General features: G+C 35.6%; 1 protein-coding gene across 2 annotated transcripts in view; it reads right to left on the bottom strand.

The window, feature by feature from the left end:
- LOC132096344 (pappalysin-2-like) overlaps positions 1-20,655 on the bottom strand; it is a 69,122-nt gene that overhangs the window by 2,470 nt on the left and 45,997 nt on the right. The window contains exons 14-21 of one of the 2 annotated variants that reach the window (XM_059501634.1): positions 20,462-20,636; positions 19,642-19,804; positions 18,559-18,736; positions 15,961-16,174; positions 12,887-13,055; positions 12,668-12,803; positions 9,877-9,986; positions 8,278-8,349 (exon numbers count right to left, since the gene is read on the bottom strand). In XM_059501634.1, coding sequence (XP_059357617.1) covers positions 8,278-8,349; positions 9,877-9,986; positions 12,668-12,803; positions 12,887-13,055; positions 15,961-16,174; positions 18,559-18,736; positions 19,642-19,804; positions 20,462-20,636 — 1,217 coding nt within the window. The remainder of the gene's footprint in view (positions 1-8,277; positions 8,350-9,876; positions 9,987-12,667; positions 12,804-12,886; positions 13,056-15,960; positions 16,175-18,558; positions 18,737-19,641; positions 19,805-20,461; positions 20,637-20,655) is intronic. The other variant, XM_059501635.1, reaches the window with a different exon arrangement.

Here is a 20,655-nt window from a genome sequence, read left to right as displayed (position 1 = left end):
AGTGTTTATAATTTATAATAAGTTTCATTTGTTACTACTGGTTAAAACTACATTAGTTATGAAATAGCAATAGAAAAATACTTCTAAATCATTTAGTATTCTATATATTATTCTATCATTAACATGATTTAGCAATAAACAAATGTATTTTTATTTACTAACCTTGACAAAGATTTACAAATGCTGTAACAAATGTATTGCACATTATTAGTTAATATTTGTTAATCCATTAATGTTAGTTAATAATTAATGGGACCTTCAATTTATTCAAATCAACATACATGTTTTCATTATGGCCTAAATTAAATATGCCTGAATTAACTTTTTTCTCTCTCTCTAAAATAGACAAAATAGAATTTCTTTTGATGTCATTTTTAGTTGTCAGCCATAATGTTAAAATAATAAAAATAATTAAATGTTAATAATAACAACAAATAATGTTAAATCTAATATAATAATCTAATTTCATACATTAATCTAAGAATGACTGCAAGGTTTAAAATAATTAATATTATTCTATTCAGGCAAACTACAGCTCTCCATATGCCGTTTATTATACATCCAAACAATCTGAACTCACTGAACTAGTAAATGTGCCATTAAAGCCCTTTAGAGGATCAAGTATGAGTTACTTAATTTTATTATGAATCAACAGTTTTCTCTGAACACGAGGCCGATTCTGAGAGGAAAGTATCTCAGAGGAAAGAAATGCATGTATCATGCCAAAAGGATTTCTGTTATACCTTAGGGTAGGTGGCATTTCTCATTTATTCCTTTCAAATAAAATAAAGCGGCATCTGTTATTCCAGACAAAACTTCCTAACTTTCTCGTACTACATCCGATGCCATTACTTCACCTGTGTGAGAGCATGGCTACCTGTTTTGCAATGCCCAAGGGAGCGAAATCCAACCTTCTTGAGTGGACTACAATTATCACATTTAATATGCATAAACACTTTAAATGTGTCATAATGCCTTCCTAAAGAATTTAACTTAACCTAAAGGATCTGATGCCAATAACAGGAAAACGAGAGCTGCCTGCCAAAGATAGTTTTGGCTGTCTTGCGCATGTGGAATCCTTTCAAAGAGTCCAGCTTTACCTGATTCCACATCCCTGTGCAAGAGCAGCTGGCGAGGAGATCTCTGTAGAATTTATCCCTGCTAAACCTACACCCAATCCAAAATGTTTTTCCTGCCGTGCTCTCATTCTCCAAGTCATAAGCAATATCATTTTTCATTCTTCAGTTTCAAGCTTGTGTATATATCGCTTATTTCTTTATTCATGCCCTCTATTCATTTTATCACCTTAAGAACGTTGCAGATTTATTGGCAATAACAATTTTAAACCTAAAGTCCACTCTGTGTTTCAATTAATGTGTTACATACTGCAAGGTAAATATATGAATCTAAAACACATGCATTATTAACGTTGTTTTAGAAAAGGCTGGAAAAAGAAAAAATGACCTAATGCCTAAACTAAAGAGTCGTGTAACAGTAAATGGGAAGGATGTGTGGAATGCATCTGCTCCGGCCAGCAGAGGAAAACTGCCAGTGAATGTTAAACAACGCTGTACTCAACCATCTGAAGCACTACACAAAATCATCTGACCTGGACCTCACGTATATCTGGCTCAAGAAGAAACAATAGTCAAGAAAAGTCCAAATCTGACCAAAACAATGAACAATATGACATAAATCCAGTCTGCCAAAATATTTAAACATTTAAATCTCATCCTTATTTTCTTGACAATTAATCATGATAAATTATCACAATAAATCGACGGCCCCAAAACTTGCTAATTTCTTTTTCAGTTTTGGGTCAGCAGATTGATTCTAGGCATAAGGAGCTACAGTTAAATGTGTCAGGTGTTTTTCTCAATCTTTTGACTCAAAGACACCAGCATTTATGATTAAATTCAGTTTTGGGTTTTTTATATTCAATTTACATTTATTTAGACAAAATGATAATAAAATCAAATCGAATAAATCTATTGAATCATAGTTTCAATAGAATTAATACTAACAGACAAACTATACCCTTCCATATGCAAAACCTTAATGTAACATGTATATATATATATATATATATATATATATAAATATATATATATATATATATATATATATATATATATATATATATATATATATATATGAAGAGTTCAGATGCAAAGGCTTTTAAGTGCCATCTGAAATTTTCATCTAAAATTAGGATTTTTATCAAGCTCCTATGCTTAGGTTGAGTCATTTCACTTTAATGGCAATGTGCAGGTCCTTTTCCAGGCTATTAAAGTGAAATAACTGAACAGAAATATAGGAACCTGATAAAAATCCTAATTTTAGATGAACTTTTTTTTTTAGATGAAAGTTGTTGTTATTAGGTGTTTTCATCAATGTTGCAAATCAAAACGACAGCATGATTAATTTCAGGGGGTTTTTTTTGCATTTATTGTCATATATTGTCATATATTGTCATATATATATATATATATATATATATATATATATATATATATATATATATATATATATATATATATATATATATATATTCATAATTAGCTGCAGTGAAATTCACTAGGTGTTTTTATCAATGTTTCAACACCTAATAGGAAAAAAAAGACCATGACCTTACTGTATTCCGATGATAAATATAAATGCCTCTTCAGGTTGCATACTGCTCAGATTCACTTCAAGCTGTCCACTTTGAGGTATCCATTCTAAAATTCATTTTCCTGGCCTGCTCTCAAAGAGGGGTTTTAGTAGGCAACTCTGCTATGTTTTTGGTCAGTATCCAAAGTTTGATTTAAGATTACATGAATTGATTGAAAACGAAAACCTCTATGAGTCACTTTAAAAATATGTATTTTCAAAAAACACAATTAACCCCTAGCAACAGTTTCTTGCAATCTGAGATACTGGAGAACAACAAATTGAAATCTTATCTGAAGCAAACAATTAAGGTATCTTTTACCTTATACAGTATATGACGTCACGAGAAATGAAATCCCTAAACATGAAATCCCTAAATGCGAGGGAGGACACACTCCACAGGTTGCCTGACCGACCACATCTAATGCTAAGCGAAAGATAGAATAAACTAAACCTCCATGGCAACAACATGTTTTCACGGACAACATTGTTTTGAGGCCCCATGTTAGTGCTGGCATCTCACTTCACTGAAGTATGCGCCCCTTGATTGGCTCTCTCCAGAGTTCCCAAAAGACTACTAATTATGTTCCCCTCCATTTCATTTCTAATGTAAACTTTTCCTTTTTGTCTTTAAATGAAAGCTGAACATGCTGAAAAACAAATTTTAGTTAACACATCACAACAGTGAAAGGCTGAATGAAGTGTTTCCAGGTTTTTTGGTGTTTTTGTCTTGTCAACTCTTTCCATAATGTTAAGATGAAGAAACCCAGTGCATGCCCTGAGAGGAATCAGATGACTATTCTTCTAACCATATTTGCAGCAAGGAATGTGAACAGTGGTTCTTCATAAACCTGTGGCATCATCTGTAAGGTTTTCTCAAATGGAGCCACACAAAAAGGGGAAAAGGTTGACTCAAAAACTGGTTCGAAGCAGTCAAGTAAATTGTACTTAGAAAGAGAAAAAAAAAAAACAGCCAAATTAGTCCAAAGCCCAGAAGTTCACAGCAGTTTCAACAGCCTGACCAATACATGGACAACTATAATACCTGAAGAAAGCTTCCATAAGCTTTCTTATTCATCTGGAGGAAAAACCTCCAGAACCAAGGGTTGCAAAAGCAGACTTAAAGTCTACTTATGTTTGGCCTTGGTGGTTCGAAATAAAATATTAATAATGACACATAAACTAAAGCATAACCTGAGCTGACCTCTTAACTTATCATCAGCCTGTAAGGGGAAAGACTTTCTGGACGTGCTGCAGAGCAACTGGAACATGTGCTGTGGTATAATTTATACTGAGTCTCCGATATAAAAGCAACTGTTTTGCTAGGTAACAAATGAGGGCAAGTGCAGATCAGAAGGTCTGGCAGACATAAGGGGTATTTGAATATCATAAAACATCCCTCTAAAGGAATGGAGAGTTCCAAGGTAGAATGAATAGTTCATAAAACCTGTCTGCTTCACTCTGAAATTATATTAAAAATGATAAAAATCGGATATCCATAGGGAACAAAAACTTGGATATGCAACTGATGATAAAACTAGATAAATAGATAAAATGTATTATATATACCATTCCACATATATATATATATATATATATATATATATATATATATATATATATAATACATTTTATCTATTTATCTAGTTTATATACATACACATTTTAGGGTTAGCGTTGGGATAAAGGTTAGTTTGTTGTAAAGATTTTCTTCTAAAGATATTAATAGCAATAAAATAAGGGCTGTCAAAGAATTTATCGTGATTAATCATATCCAACAAAGTTTTTGTTTACATATATGTTTGTGTACTGTGTATATTTATTATGTATATATAAATACAACCATGCATGTATATTTAAAACAAATATGTTCTGTTTATATATATATATATATATATATATATATATATATATATACACTGACCATTGTATCTGGTCAGTATTGAAAAGTACAATTTGAATTTTATGTAAAATGGGACATCTGCTGTTTTCTTCCTATCTTTTCAAACTGTGACAAAATCCAGTCTGCCTTCTCGGCAGAATGCGATATATCCGCTCGACCAATCACAGTGCACCATTCCACATATCGTAAACAGACAAGATATGCAATATCGTGTTCATAATCAAAGGTTATTCATCTACGATTAAGAATGCGATAGTGTGTAGTTTGTCAGTGTACTACGGCCCTGTGTGGTAAATGCTGCTCCATCTGAAAGCATGTGATGGACATTTGCATTTACGATTTAGTGTTCAGCCCTAAAAGAAATTTCATTTTGATGGTATTGATGAACCTGTGGTGGTTTCTGGGATAGGGAAGAAATGTAAGCTATTAATAAAATTTGTATTGACTAAGTTCAGAGGCTGTCATGTTTTTCTCAACTTACTTTGTTGTGTATTTTCAACAGTTTCAATTTGAAAAATAACTTTTATATTGATTCAGTAGATTTATTACATGTTGGGGGTTTTTATAATAAATCTTTGAAAATCAAAATCTGGATTAGATTTTTTTTTATGTTATTATAACAAGTCAAGTCAATTCACCTTAATTTATATAGTGCTTTAAACAAAATACATTGCGTCAAAGCAACTGAACAACATTCATTAGGAAAACAGTTTGTCAATAATGCAAAATGATAGTTAAAGGCAGTTCATCATTGAATTCAGTGATGTCATCTCTGTTCAGGTAAATCGTGTCTGTGCATTTATTTGCAGTTATAACATAAGGACGCTATGTGAAGTTTGAAACCGAAAATAGTGGTTTTCATCTTGCCACTTTCTTGGTAAAGAAAACACATTTTTACTCAATTAATCAAAATGGATTTATAATGTTTTGGAACCAAACTCTTCATATGCAAGATTAGAATATATTATATAAATTATATAAATAATTTTATTAACCTTTTATATGAGAATTTTTTTTTTTTATAAATCTTAAACAACTTATTCAAGTCTCACACATTTGAATGAATGGCAAACCACACAAAACACTGCTCCACCCTTTCGCCTTCAAGATACGTCCCTTGACATCACTGGTAGAGCTAAAATCCAGAGAGAATTACAATAAACAGTCATCCATTATTTTCCAAAACACTCGACTGTTCATTTCAACACTCTTTTCGATTTCAGACTTCACACGACTCTGCCGCGTTACTTCTGTTGACTTTTAGCTAAGCCTGGTATGTTACTTTCGTCACATATCATTTGTGATTATTTTACAACTGGTTTAACGCATCCATCAGTTACATAACATCCTTTAAATTCCCTCTGTCTAACTGACCTGCGCACACACCGATAAGATCATTCATTTGCTTTGGCACCTCAGAACTACAATTGTCGACAAAGTCTGATGAGTTAGTGCTCAGGGTGAATTTCAACAGGATTCTGTGAATTGCGGGAAGGACTCTAGAGGAACAGATACCGGAATAATATGTTTTATGATCATGTGTATACCACATTTTACAGTGGCAATGATATTTTCATTCAGTTTTATTTTTGCGATAAAAGGAGAACCTGTGAGAATCAATCTGTCAGCATGGTGTGGGAAGATGTGGCACGCAGTCCATCAACCATTGCGTTTAATGTTTCTCTTGGCCACAGGAGATGTTAAAGATGTCTCCATATGAGAGCTGATGGTGTCGGAAATCCCTGACAACAAAATGCCTCATTACTGACATAAATGTAAACTTGGGAATGTTTAAACCTTATACAGACAAAATAAAAACTGAACTGAAAAACTGAATGACTGTATTTCTTATCCCTTTGGACTGGGTTCATCCAGAATTGAATTCCTGCAGGCACAAATATCTTCAAAGTCACACTTGAGACATATTATGTGCTACTACTCTGACCTATTATGATGTATTTATACATGCTTTCAAAAAAAAGTTTCAATGGATCACAGATTTGATTTTTCGAGTTCCATTTTGGTCAAACGGCCCAGAGTTCTGACTACAGAGATAGTGAAGAGCAAAACAGGTTTCCCCATCTGCACATGAAGCTCCATGACACAATAACTGGAATGTAAATCTAAAAAAAAAAATCAACACGGACATCATTTATCACTGATTATGGTGCTCCCTGATCCTCCTGGACCACCTCAATGCTCTGCTGGTGGTTATCTGTCAAACTGCTCTTTTCTCTTCTAGATCTGACAGGTGGCAGATATGAACTCTTGCCATTGGTTTTGCATCTAAAATACTGCTGGCGTACACATCTGTATTATAAATACAATTCTTTCATCTTTTATGCACCCTGATATTCTTCCAAAAATAAAATATTAATAAAATAAATATTGTCCCCGCACCCACACTGCCCGGTGAGCCTTCAGTTTTTGCAGGAGCGCTCTGAATGGCAAAATCAGTATTGTATCCGGTCGGTATTGAAAAGTCCATTTTTAATTTTATGCAAAATGTGATACCCGCAGACAAACAGCAGTCTCTTTTCTCTGCAGAATGCGATATATCTGCTGAACCAATCACAGTGCACCACACACTCTAGACAGTAATGGCGACACTTTGAATACACCCGATATCCTAGTTTTCCTCATCTACATTGTACTTTGTGATCAGCAAACAACGGCTGCATGATAAATTGCATGTGATTGTCATGCACATCTTGTCAGTAAAGCCGCTTCTGTGATTAATAGTACCGGTAAATCTCCATCACATGCTTTCAGATGGAGCAGCATTTAATACACAGAGCCATAGATCACCGACAACCTATGCAATATTTCATTCATTAGATGAATTGCGAGATATTGAGAGATTCAATGAAAAAAAAAAAAGAAGAAAAAAAACTGTCTTGGATTTATTGCATTTTGGGGGGGGGGGGGTACAATTTTATAATAAATCTTTGAAGATCAAAATCTGGATTTTAATTTTTAATGTTATTATAACCTAAAAATGCTATGTGAAAGTTGGAAACAGAAAACTGTTTTCATTTTACCACTTTCCTGGTAAAGAAAACTAATTTTTACTCAAATAAATCAAAACTCTTTATATATATATATATATTTCTGACCCCAAAGTTTTGAACAGTAGTGTTTATAAGGAACAACAATAATTAATATATAAAATATTTGAATATTTTTTTAAGAAATGTATCCAAGTCTCACACTTCATTAATTTGAATGACATACTGTACTAAACACCTCTCCACCCTTTCACATTTTTAAGATAAATCCATCTCCTGACATCACTGACGGAGCTAAAATCCAGACAGAAATACAATAAACACTCAACTCTTAATTTCAACACTATTTTCACTTCTTTGCTTCAAATGTTTATCATGTGACTTCAGAAACATTGAAATACTGTGATCAAATTTTTTGGACTACTTTTATGGTGCTTGTATTGCTTGTCTGTTTTAATCCTTTTTGATGTTTTTGGACAACATAAACCGCTGTAGTATGGAAAAGAGCTGCATGAAGTGAAAGATACTGAATAAATACTGAAAATCTGAAAAGCATATTTGTTTTGTAAAGAGATGAGGGTGACAGAATGAGATATAAGAGAATAATTTCCATCTTGCATAAAAGCACATTAGCTGTGAGGCACTCTTATGACTCTTGTATGCTGTACTTCATCTCTAATCAGAAAGAAATCACATCATATAATAAGCACTCACCTCACAGGACTGGATGCAGTGGATCTGTTCTGGATTCGGATGCCACTTCAACATGCCAGTACAGACAATACTCTTTCAAAGGAAGAACAATAGGCAACACAAAAAGGAAGGGGAAAGAAAGAGTCAATTAATGCACTGTAATGATGAAATCATTAAACAAAAAAGCTGACTTGTTACTATTGATTAAGTTTTTGTAACAAATCTTCTTGAGGAGGAAATCTGAAAATGGGGTTTCTATTTATTTCTATTTTATTTAGACTTTTCCAGAAATCTAATAATATCTAACTTAATTTTAAAAGACAAAAAGGAGACATGGTGCCTAAAAATAATACTGCAAATTAATATCCAATAACTATGAAATATAATAAGGGTTAGTCTTTCCCTCCTGTCCTTTCAAATGCAACAAATATTTCACTGATTTGACATTTTCTCAGAATTGGAAAGCTGACCTGTTTCTAAAGCAGAATTTCTGGAAAGAAACTTGCTTATCTCTTATTCATCTCCCTCCTACTGTGACCTTTCCTCCATCATTCTTACCCAATCTGCAATTCTTTGGACAACATTCCTGGAAAGCAAGCTGTTCTTAGGGGTGCTGATGTATCATTATAAACAATAGGAGTCCAACACCTTCAGAGGCGTCATGCTTGACGTGTGGCATTTTAAGCGTCTCTTATAAAAACATCACACTGTAATCATTACTCTCACGAGCTGATATGACAGTGAGAGACTGAATCAACACTTTCGAAGAGAGGTGAGTTGAACCTGGTTTTGGAGCGAGAATCAAGGAAACCCAATCCAAATTATCACTGATGTGCCAATAATGCGATTCCAATTTTGCATCCAAAGTATTCAGTCTGGAAGCTCCTCTGTCTAGAGCCAAATAAGGTCCCCCCAAACAAAGATCAGAAAAGTTGGCGCTTTTACATTTGACAGATGTCAAACACACCTCATGTCATGATGTGTGGAACAGGGAAAAAAATAAAATAATTTCAGTCTAAGAAAATCACTTCAAGGGGCATTTTTGAGGGTCTGTCTGGACTACATTTAAAAGACAACTTGGAAAAACCTTTTGTGTCTGTGTTGAATTAATGGACAAGGACCACCTCATCCTGGTCCCTTAGGTAGACTTACATCCTTTATAGATTACATCATTACAATAAAGACTACGTAACATCTTTATATAAGAACAAAGCAGTTCCAATTTATAATGTTCAATCTGATAATACCAGTGGTCACACTTTATCTTAAGGCCAAAATATCGCTATTAACAAACCATTAACTATGACTTTTGTATATATAAATGTATTAGTAATATGTACAAATTAACATTAAAGTAATAGTTTTTAATTTGCCTCTGGCCATCTAAAATGTAGATTATGTTTTTTTCTTCACTGGGTGAAACAAATTTAGCATTACATCACTTTGCTAAAAAAAATTTTTTAATTAGTTCATAATATCCAGTGCATTTCTAATAGCTCAATAGTAAATACTGAAAAAATGGAAAGTGTCTAAATTTTCAAACTTGGAGTCTGGTTAAAGCACTAGGATGGCCAATGATATCAAATAACAATTTGTGGCAAACTGGATCCACCACCTCACCTGAACTTTGCTGGGAAGCATCCAGTGCTCTACTGTATCAGTGCTGGAGCCATTGGCTAACACCACAGGGTCACTCAAGGCCACAATGCATGTTGGGTAACAGACTGCACCTGCCATGACACAAAGCAAGCTTTGCTTTAACCATCATTTGCATCTGTTGAATTTATTCATGTGAGCACATGAATAGCCAAGCTCCGGACTAGTCATCCATAGTTGAACAGCTTGGCAGGTTGGCACTTAAAAGTATCCTACTGCATGCAACTGACTGTGGTCTTGCGGCCCAGGTACAGTATGTCTAGACCTTTTATTAGGAAGAATAAATGCAGTGACTTAAATTTACTGCCAAATAAAACAAAATAGTAAGATGCACATATGTTCAAACATTGACTGAGACAATAGTCATTGCTTTGTTAGAAATCGACTGTCTAGTTATTTCCATATTTGAAATGGGCAACTTTTATCTCATAACCAGTAAATTGTCTTAAGAGGCAGTGTAGAGAAAAGAAATCTCTGATAGCCGAGGCACTCCATAATTAAAATGTCTTTATTGCAAAAATGACCTAAAAATGTCCTAAATGGACAACTTTAAAATGCCCACGCGTAGCGGCATGGGGCCTTCTTCAGGGCATAGTGAAGCAGATAAAAAAAACTGATCTTATAATGACAAAAAACACACAGGTGCTGACAATCAGTATTGAAGGTCTGCAGGTAATTACTAGGACACGCCTCTCACACGGTTCTCAGCACTAAAGCTATTAGTCACAATAATAAACAGAAACACAGGCAACAGATAGCATGCACATATATTCATGCATACATTGCTAGGGCACGCCTCTCACATGGTTCTCAGCAATAAAGCTGTTGGTCACAATATAAGCAAAAACACAAGCAACAGGTAGCATGCATATACATTCATGCATACATTGCTAGGGCACGCCTCTCACATGGTTCTCAACACTGAAGCTGTTGGTCACAATAATAAACAAAGAAGCAACAGATAGCATGCATATACATTCATGCATATATTACTATGGCACGCCTCTCACATGATTCTCAGCAATAAAGCTGTTGGTCACAATATAAGCAAAAACACAAGCAACAGGTAGCATGCATATATTCATGCATACACATTCATACATACATATGCATACACATATACATATACAATATATATGCAAAGAGTAGTCACAGGAAAGAACAATATTACAAAATCAGAGAAAAGGTCTATAATCTATCTCTTCATTTAATCCTGGATAGTCCATTGCTTTGAAACTCCATATCCAAAAGGTTTCATGTTGCAATAACTGTTTTAAAATATCACCTCCACGTATTGATTTTTTAATAATTTCAATGCCCTGAATTCTCAAAGATGAAGGGTCACTATGGTGTATTTCTTTATAGTGTTTGGCCATAGGGTAATCTTCGTTATTGACTCTAATTGCGTATTTGTGTTCATAAAACCGCTCTTTTAGTTTTCTTTTAATTCTGCCCACATAGAAACACCCACATGGGCATTGTAGGCGGTAGACCACATATTCAGAGTTACAGTTAATAAAACCATTAACCACAAAAAACATGGCTAGAAAAAGGGTTGTGGGGAACCTATTGGTGTGGATCTTGCAGTCATTGTGAGGGTGTCATTCAAAGTAAGACTTTTTGTGATCTGAGAACACAGAGAGAATTTAAGACTAATGGTTTTATTAACTGTATTAATTAATATGTATGCATGAATGTGTATGCATGTGTATGCATGAATATATGCATGCTACCTGTTGCTTGTGTTTTTGCTTATATTGTGACCAACAGCTTTATTGCTGAGAATCATGTGAGAGGCGTGCCATAGTAATATATGCATGAATGTATATGCATGCTATCTGTTGCTTCTTTGTTTTTTATTGTGACCAACAGCTTCAGTGTTGAGAACCATGTGAGAGGCGTGCCCTAGCAATGTATGCATGAATGTATATGCATGCTACCTGTTGCTTGTGTTTTTGCTTATATTGTGACCAACAGCTTTATTGCTGAGAACCATGTGAGAGGCGTGCCCTAGCAATGTATGCATGAATATATGTGCATGCTATCTGTTGCCTGTGTTTCTGTTTATTATTGTGACTAATAGCTTTAGTGCTGAGAACCGTGTGAGAGGTGTGTCCTAGTAATTACCTGCAGACCTTCCATACTGATTGTCAGCACCTGTGTGTTTGCTTCCACCTGTGTGTTTTTTAACGCATTCTCATCCCAAGGCGTCATATACTGACACTCTTGACATTTCGTCAACATTCTACGCATATGGCACCCTCTAGCGTCAATATGAGACACAGATTATGGGGTAAGGTTAGGGTTAGGGTTAGGGTTAGGGTTAGACCGCTAGGAGGCGCCTTCTGGCCCATTTTTATCTGCTTCTAATATTGACGCTAGAGGGTGCCATGTGCGTAGGATGTTGACGAAATGTCAAGAGTGTCAGTATATGACGCCTTGGGATGAGAACGGTCTGGTGTTTTTTGTCATTATAAGATCAGTTTTTTTTTATCTGCTTCACTATGCCCTGAAGAAGGCCCCATGCCGCTACGTGTGGGCATTTTAAAGTTGTCCATTTAGGATATGTCATTTTTGCAATAAAGACATTTTAATTATGGAGTGCCTCGGCTATCAGAGATTTCTTTTCTCTAGAGTGCCTCTTAAGATGTTCTACCTTGGACCGAAGAGCACCCAAATCAAACTTAAAAGGGATTGAGCACGCCATTCATCTTGAATCTAAACAGTAAATTGTCTTGTCAGTTTAAATCCTCACCCACGTCAAAGCCTTCTTCACAGCTGTATTCCACCAGGTTGAGGTCAAGAGGAGGCTGGCACGGTCCCTCTATCTTCTTACACATAGTAAAGTCCTCAGTCCATTTGCCATATTTGGTGCATTGGATGCTAGACTGCTGGGACAAATGCAGATTAGTGTTTAATAACTGCAGAGTTTAGAAATAAACAGACAGAGTTGGCCTGCAAAGTGCTATAATACCCTTTCTGTTGGATCGGGACACTGTAGGGTGCAGATACTATCGAAATCCAAATTGTTGGTGCAGGTGTACATGCCCTCAAACATCAGCGGGAGAGGAGGGCATGTGACAGGTGAACAGCTGCCCTCTTGCCACATCCCACCCTCCAAACACTCCAACCTCAAAAACTTCCTGAGAAAAACAAGTCATTAGCATGAAGAAGGGGTAAAACAGTTCTACGCACATACCTACAGTATAATACCTGTACAAAGTCATTACTTTGGCTATGTTTCAAAGTTTACACTACTGGATTTCTTAATGTTATCAAAACAGTAAAAAATAACTCTAACCTATCCCTAAGTATTAATGTAATTAATGAACTCTAATCTTTAGTTTTTTTCCATAGATTTTCTATTGGATTCAAGTCAGGTGATTGGCTGGGCCATTCTACCATCTTAATTTTTTTTCTGAAACCAATTGAGAGTTTCCTTGGCTGTGTTTGGGATCATTGTCTTGCTGAAAGTTGCCAGTGCCACACCATTATGTTTTTGGGGTGATGTGCACTGCCATTTGACCTCCAAAACATGGTGTGTATTATGGAATCCAAGGAGTTTAATTTTGATCTCATCTGACCAGACTGTATTCTCCCAGTATCTCACAGGCTTGCCTAAATGTTGTGCAGCAAACTTTAAACGAGCTTCAAAATACTTCTTCTTCAGCAATGGAGTCTTACATTGACTGTGTATACAGGCCACGGCGGTTGAATGCATTACTTATTTTCTTTGAAACAAATGTACATGCTAATTCCAGACCTTTCTGAAGCACTCCACAAGTGGCCCTTGGCTCTTAGACAACTCTTCTGATAATTATTTTCACTCCTCTGTCAGAACTCTTGTGAGGAGCACCTAGCTGTGGCCGGTTTATGGTGAAATTCTGTTCTTTCCACATGCAGATTATGGCTCTAACAGTGCTCTAACAGTGCTTATTGGAACATTCAGAAATACAGAAAGCCTTCTGTAACCAATGCCATCAGTATGTTCTGCAACAATAAGGTTGAGAAGGTCTTGAGAGAGCTCTTTGATTTTACCCATCATGAAATGTTTCTTTTGTGACATGTTGGTAATAAGACATCTTTTTATAGGCCATCAGTTGAGACTGAACCAGCTGATATTAATTAGCACTGACTAGGGGCAGGATTGCTTTCTAATTACTGAAAGATTTCAGCTGGTGTCTTGGCTCTCCATGCTGTTTTGCACCTCCATTTCTTCATGTGTTCAATACTTTTTCCCTGTGTCATTCCACTTTAATACACAGACCTTAATTTCTGAACTTATTTCTTTTGTTTTCTTTGTATGTATGGATTACTTGAGTTGTTACCAACATCTGGTGAAAATGTAATGTCAACAGTACCTTTAGAAATATATTTCTAAATAGTCGTGGCCTAATGGTTAGAGAGTTGGACTCCCAATCGAAAGGTTGTGAGTTCGAGTCCCGGGCCGGCCATGTACAGTTCTCTCTCCACCTTCAATACCACGACTTAGGTGCCCTTGAGCAAGGCATCGAACCCCCAACTGCTCCCCGGGCGCCGCAGCATAAATGGCTGCCCACTGCTCCTGGTGTGTGCTCACAGTGTGTGTGTTCACTGCTCTGTGTGTGTGCATTTCGGATGGGTTAAATGCAGAGCACAAATTCTGAGTATGGGTCACCATACTTGGCTGAATGTCACTTCACTTTTTGGGGGTAGTCGTGGCCTAATGGTTAGAGAGTCGGACTCCCAATCGAAAGGTTGTGAGTTCGAGTCCCGGGCCGGCAGGAATTGTGGGTGGGGGGAGTGCATGTACAGTTCTCTCTCCACCTTCAATACCATGACTTAGGTGCCCTTGAGCAAGGCATCGAACCCCCAACTGCTCCCCGGGCGCCGCAGCATAAATGGCTGCCCACTGCTCCGGGTGTGTGTTCACAGTGTGTGTGTGTGTTCACTGCTCTGTGTGTGTGCACTTTGGATGGGTTAAACGCAGAGCACAAATTCTGAGTATGGGTCACCATACTTGGCTGAATGTCACTTTACATATTTATTTATTGTGTCAGAAAAAAATAAAAAATAAATAAGAAGGCTGCATTAACATTAATAATTTATTGATAAACCAGATTTTGGTTTAAGAGATGAAGTCTACACTGACTCGTCATCACAGTAGTGATGCACCTGTATGCATGTTTCATATGGATTACATAATCTTAGAATATTGTTTTCCATTTGAATTGGTTCATTTGAAAGTAGAAATTTCACTCTCTATAGATATGTTTTCATATCTGTAAGGAAAGTATACATGGAGTTCATAGAATTGTTACATTAAACACATGCTGAAATGCAATTGTATGTTCTCAATCTGCTTCTGGTCAGAATTTTTGCACAACATGAATGCAGCAATTACTACATTTCTGAATGACATTCTCCTCCAGCCACAGGGGATTTATTCACATCTAAGCCATGTTACAAACCATCTGGTATAACCAAATAGCCAATAAATCTTGAGGAAATAAATTGGGGTGTAGTGTTCATTGAGAAAGATCATACAGAAGCACAGGCTAAAACTACCTTGATAATAGCATAACACCTCTCTTTAGACCGTCATAAACCATTTGCTGAACCTTCATAATGAAATGCCTTTTAGAACAAACATTCCAATGGTCTTAATAAACAGGATCATTTAAATGGCTTTATGAGACACGCTGGCTATCGCTTCTGGTATTAATGCCCAATTAAAAGCAGTTAAAAGACACTGAGGTATTTTACCAGCCATTTTAATAACTCATAAAGACGAGGCAGGTGCAAACACTAGTCCCCTCAGATGTGCCAAAATATGCTATAGCTTGATTGGATGGAATATCAAAACAACACGCCATCAGACCATTCATCAAAGTACACTGTTGACTCCATTGCTGAAAGTTATTTGGAAACACATGGAGTGAGATTTTGATCTTATTAGAACCATGTGAGCAACCTAGATGCTGGAAACATACATTTTACCCTTAAAATTTGTCAACACAGTAACCTAATGCTTAGAATTCTGTTCAAACCATACAGACTACAACTCACTTTCTTGGCCTTTTGTTGAGTGTGCCAGTGACGTAATATCCCGGGTTGCATTTGTAGCGGCACACAGTGCCCACGTCATGCCCGCCTCCATGACACTGAGGAACTAGCAGCGTGGCATTGAGTGCAGAAGGTGGCTCCGGACACTCAATCTTGCAGTAAGCCTCTGGATATGACCATAGGCCATCCTCAAGACAAACCAATGTGTCACTTTCACCTGAAAAACATATCCTGATAAGAAGACTGCACCCAACTGGAACACAAATGTGTTCAGTATTAGTTAAGGGCTCTTCAGAAGAGGGCAGTCAGTTGTACTATTTCTGAGTGTACTTAATCATTATTTTCTGGAAAAAAAAAGTATTTAAAAAAGTATTTATATATATATATATACATTTTATTTTATATATATATATATATATATATATATATATACACACACACACACACACACACACACACATACACAACATTTTTTTTTTTTTACCAGCTACCATGTTGATCATACCTATTACTTTTAGCATGAATTCAAACAATAAGCAGTAAAGTAGTTTATAGAGAGAGAGAGAGAGACATAAAAAGAAAACAAATATATTTTATTTAGTTTTATTACAGTTTGTATTCATTCATTCATTCGTTCATTCATTCATTCATTTATTCATTATCAGTAAGGATGGTTGTTTTAACCTGATATTTTTTGTAATTACATTACAATATTAAATTAATTACATTAAATTGCATTTTTAATATTAATTACAAATTAATTTTAATACAGAGGTTAAAAACATGTTCAAAGAAGAAGAGCTGTATTCAAGTAATTTTGTGGATGAAAAGCATCATAATTTATTAAAAAAAATGTATAAATATGACAAAAATATTTGTATCACAAAATATACTTCCGTTAAGTTTCGAAATAATCATTTTGCACAGTTTCTATAAACTACTACTAAGTATCACAGTAGTTTTCATAAAATCTCACTTTATAAAATAAAGCACATGGTGCAGTGGTGCCATGTGATATAGGACTTTCTCATTGTACTATTATAGTAACATATCTAATTAGATTTTGTTCAAGTTCTAAAGCAATTTTATTGGTCAATAAAATATAATGATTCCTTTAAGCTTTAAAGTGTCTGTCTACTTTGTAGTTGTGCTTAAATTTAGCTATACCAAAAATGGCTGCAAACTGCATTTTTCCAACATGCATGAAAAGTTCCAGCTTGCGCCACTTCAGAAAAAAAAAAAAAAAGTCTTTCACTAAGTACATAAATCACTGTTTTTTTTGTGTGTGTTCCAATTAATGACAAGTCATGAATAGATTTTAAAAACTCCCAAAGGAGCACTACAGCCCATCACTTTAAAGCACTACAGTACAAGAACCTTGCCATCAAGACCAATAAGCATAGCTACTCAGTGATGCAATGTCCTGGACCTTCCAGTGAAGCCACTGACCACAGACTGCACTGCTCCCTGCCAAAAAAAAAAAATTTGGACCGATCCATCAAAGCCTGCATTTAAAACAAATATGTGACCGTGTGAGAAGTGGCCCCTCGGCCCATGAGCCACCTTGCCATAGTTATCCAGAGGCAAGAGGGCCAAGTGCCAGCCTGCTCTATGCTGTCCTAAATGAGGGGTTCTCTAGGGGCTTCAGTAGTATGGGATGAAATGCACTCTTGTTTTCGCCTACTTGCTTGTTTCCTATCTCCACCTGTGTGCTGTTCTCCTGCAGCTCAGGATTACTTTTCTATTTACACAGCCAGGAAAGAGATCTGGGACCACAGCCAGACCGACGCATAGTTCCTGAATGAGTGCAAGAACAACACTGACACACAAATGACTATATACTGTATGTAAGCACACATACATACAAAAATCCAAATATTTAGCTTAGCACTGTAAAAAAAAAAATGATTGGAGTTCTCTAAACAACTGCACTTTGACTATCATTATCATCGTGCTTTCTCATTATCTGTCCAGCTTTAAATCACTATTTGCCTCAAAAAGCAGATATCCTCACCACAGCAAACAAATCAATGACGTATATATAATATATATATATATATATATATATATATATATATATATATATATATATATATATATATATATATATATATATATATATATATATATATATATATATATATAATATAAATATAATAAATATAATATATTATTAATAATAACATTATTATTAATAATATATTATTAAAGTTTATTTTGTTTCAAGTAACAAAATCATTTTTATGGTTTTAGACTATCATTAAATAAAATTGCAGTACAATTATTCAATGATTTTATGATAATATATATTATTTGTTTGCAGTAATATTTATATGTTTGTTAGTGTTGGCGCAACTAGCAGTTCTGAGTCAAATGACCTCAGGAATGCCAAAAAGCACAATTATTTGTTGGATTTTTTCCAGTGTACATGGGCAAACACACAAGAAGGGTTCATATCACCCACAAATATACAGTTATTGACGTAAAGTCTTATTATTTTAGAAATGAAGCCCAAAGTCTCACAGAAACCGACACATGCACTGAATGTAAGGAATCCAGAAACCCTCAGGTCTCACACTGTAGCCCAGTTCCCGTCCTCACCTTGCAGGATCGCCGGGGCATTACAGGAAAAGGTGCACTGCTTGCCGAATGTGGTGCCCCAGGGACACGAGAAGGAGGCAAAGTGGACGTGAGACTGAGGAGGTGGGCCGCAGTCCACTGGCTGACAGCTTACTATACGGTCCCACACGCCATGCACACAAATCAGCTCTGCTTCCGTCTGAGGAGAGGAGAGGACAAAACAAAAAGAAAGACTTATAATGCCATATAGTTTCAATAGTCTCATTAGACAACATGACAGTATTTCACTTGACACAAATAAGATGTTGTTACAAAATCAGTGTAAATATCTTTTCTTAGAATCACAGACTTTTGTATTTTGGTAAATGTCATGATTGTAAGCATTTATGTTCTCAGCAGTTACTGGAATATTCTGGTATTTTGCAAAATCTGAATGAACTAAGACATGTGGGTTCCTGCTCCTGTCTTCTAGAATTACTGTAGATGCTCTTGCCCTTACACTGCATTTTAGTAATTCTCCACAATAATTTAATCAGCTCTTTCGCAATAACAAACAGGAATGTGATGATTTGCAAAATGTACGTAACAAGACTTAGAAAAGTAGACCTTTCTTTTTAAGTTTGCAAAATGCTTCTTGCTCCAAAACAGTTGCGAAAAAGTCAAACCATTGAATAAACACTGTGTATATCTAATATCACCCTAAATTATCTTTGTTTGGACATGTGCACATACTGTATAAATGGGCCTCCAGTTAACTTATGGTGGACTTTCTGAATTTACTTGACCCGGTTAAGCCAATATTCCTAGAAATCTGAACAAGATGGTTGGCATTTGGCTGTATTAGTCAAATTTTTGGATCATGTACTAATTGGAAAATTACTGATTCAATCATTAGCAGAATATGAACACAGTCATTGTTAAGATCTCTTCTCAGGAAATAAAAAGTAAATAAATAAATAAATAAAATAAAATCTTCAGAAAAAGGGATATGTACTCATTTAATCTCACTGCTGCTTACTAGATATCAAGGAGATCTGATTTTTCTTTCTTAAAGGGTTTATTGCAGAGAGAAAGAAACAGGATGTTACCAATACTAGAACGCACTTGATGAGAAGGAAGGCCCTGGCCATGGAGAACAGTGAGCATATAGCCACGATGACAAGAAACAGAGCAGTGTTTGGAGTCTATGACTGGAGTACAGCGGACTGAAGCATGTTCGACGTTTAGAGGACTGCATGACTCAGTACTGCACAGCCTACGCACACATCTGAGTGAGAAAAACACATATTAATTTAATTATTATTTGTAAACATTGACAGACATCATATCCACCATCAAGCACGATGGAATAGTTTGCATTTGTATCCGTGTCTCTGTGTAAGTGTATGATGTATTAGTCTTTTAGATACACTACCATTCAAAAGTTTGGGTTATGTCATTTATTTATTTTTTTTCAAAGAAATTATATTTTTAATTCAGCTAGAACACATTAAATTGTTTAAAAGTAATACTAAAGACATTCACAATGTTACAAAATGTTCATTTTTCAAGTAATTTATGTTTTTTTGAGCTTTCTGTTTATACAAGAAATCTTGGGGAGAAAAAAAAGTAATAATATTTTACTATATTTTTCATCAAATAAATTTGATCTATTAGACTCTTTTCAAAAAAACACAAAAACATTTTTTTACAGATCCCTTACTTATAGTGCTTATATATTTACTATTCAACATTCAACAATTGAAGTGGATCAAAACCTTTCATCAAAGTTGTCCTAAACCTACAACCAAAATGTGTTCTTGTCTTAGGACAGCTTTGATTCACTTTTTTGATCCACGTCAAATGTTGTATGTGTGTACGGTATGTATGTGTGTGTGTTTGTGTGTGTGCTTTTAGGTTGTGGGAGACCCCACCCTCAGCGCACCCGGTCAGGGCAAAGGCGCTGAAGTGACAAGATGTTCGCAATGCAACCGCCAACACTGCCACTTGAGAGGACGAGAAGTTCAGCTGCACTGCTGAAGTCTGGTAGAAGGGCAAACTCAGGTTATGGGTCACATTCACCACTAGGGGGTTATACTGACATGACAGCTCGTACGAACCTGTGGACAGGAACACACA

Source organism: Carassius carassius, chromosome 20, assembly GCF_963082965.1.
Source record: "Carassius carassius chromosome 20, fCarCar2.1, whole genome shotgun sequence".
Taxonomy (NCBI): Eukaryota; Metazoa; Chordata; class Actinopteri; order Cypriniformes; family Cyprinidae; genus Carassius; species Carassius carassius.
This window is presented reverse-complemented; position numbering and strand designations above follow the sequence as displayed.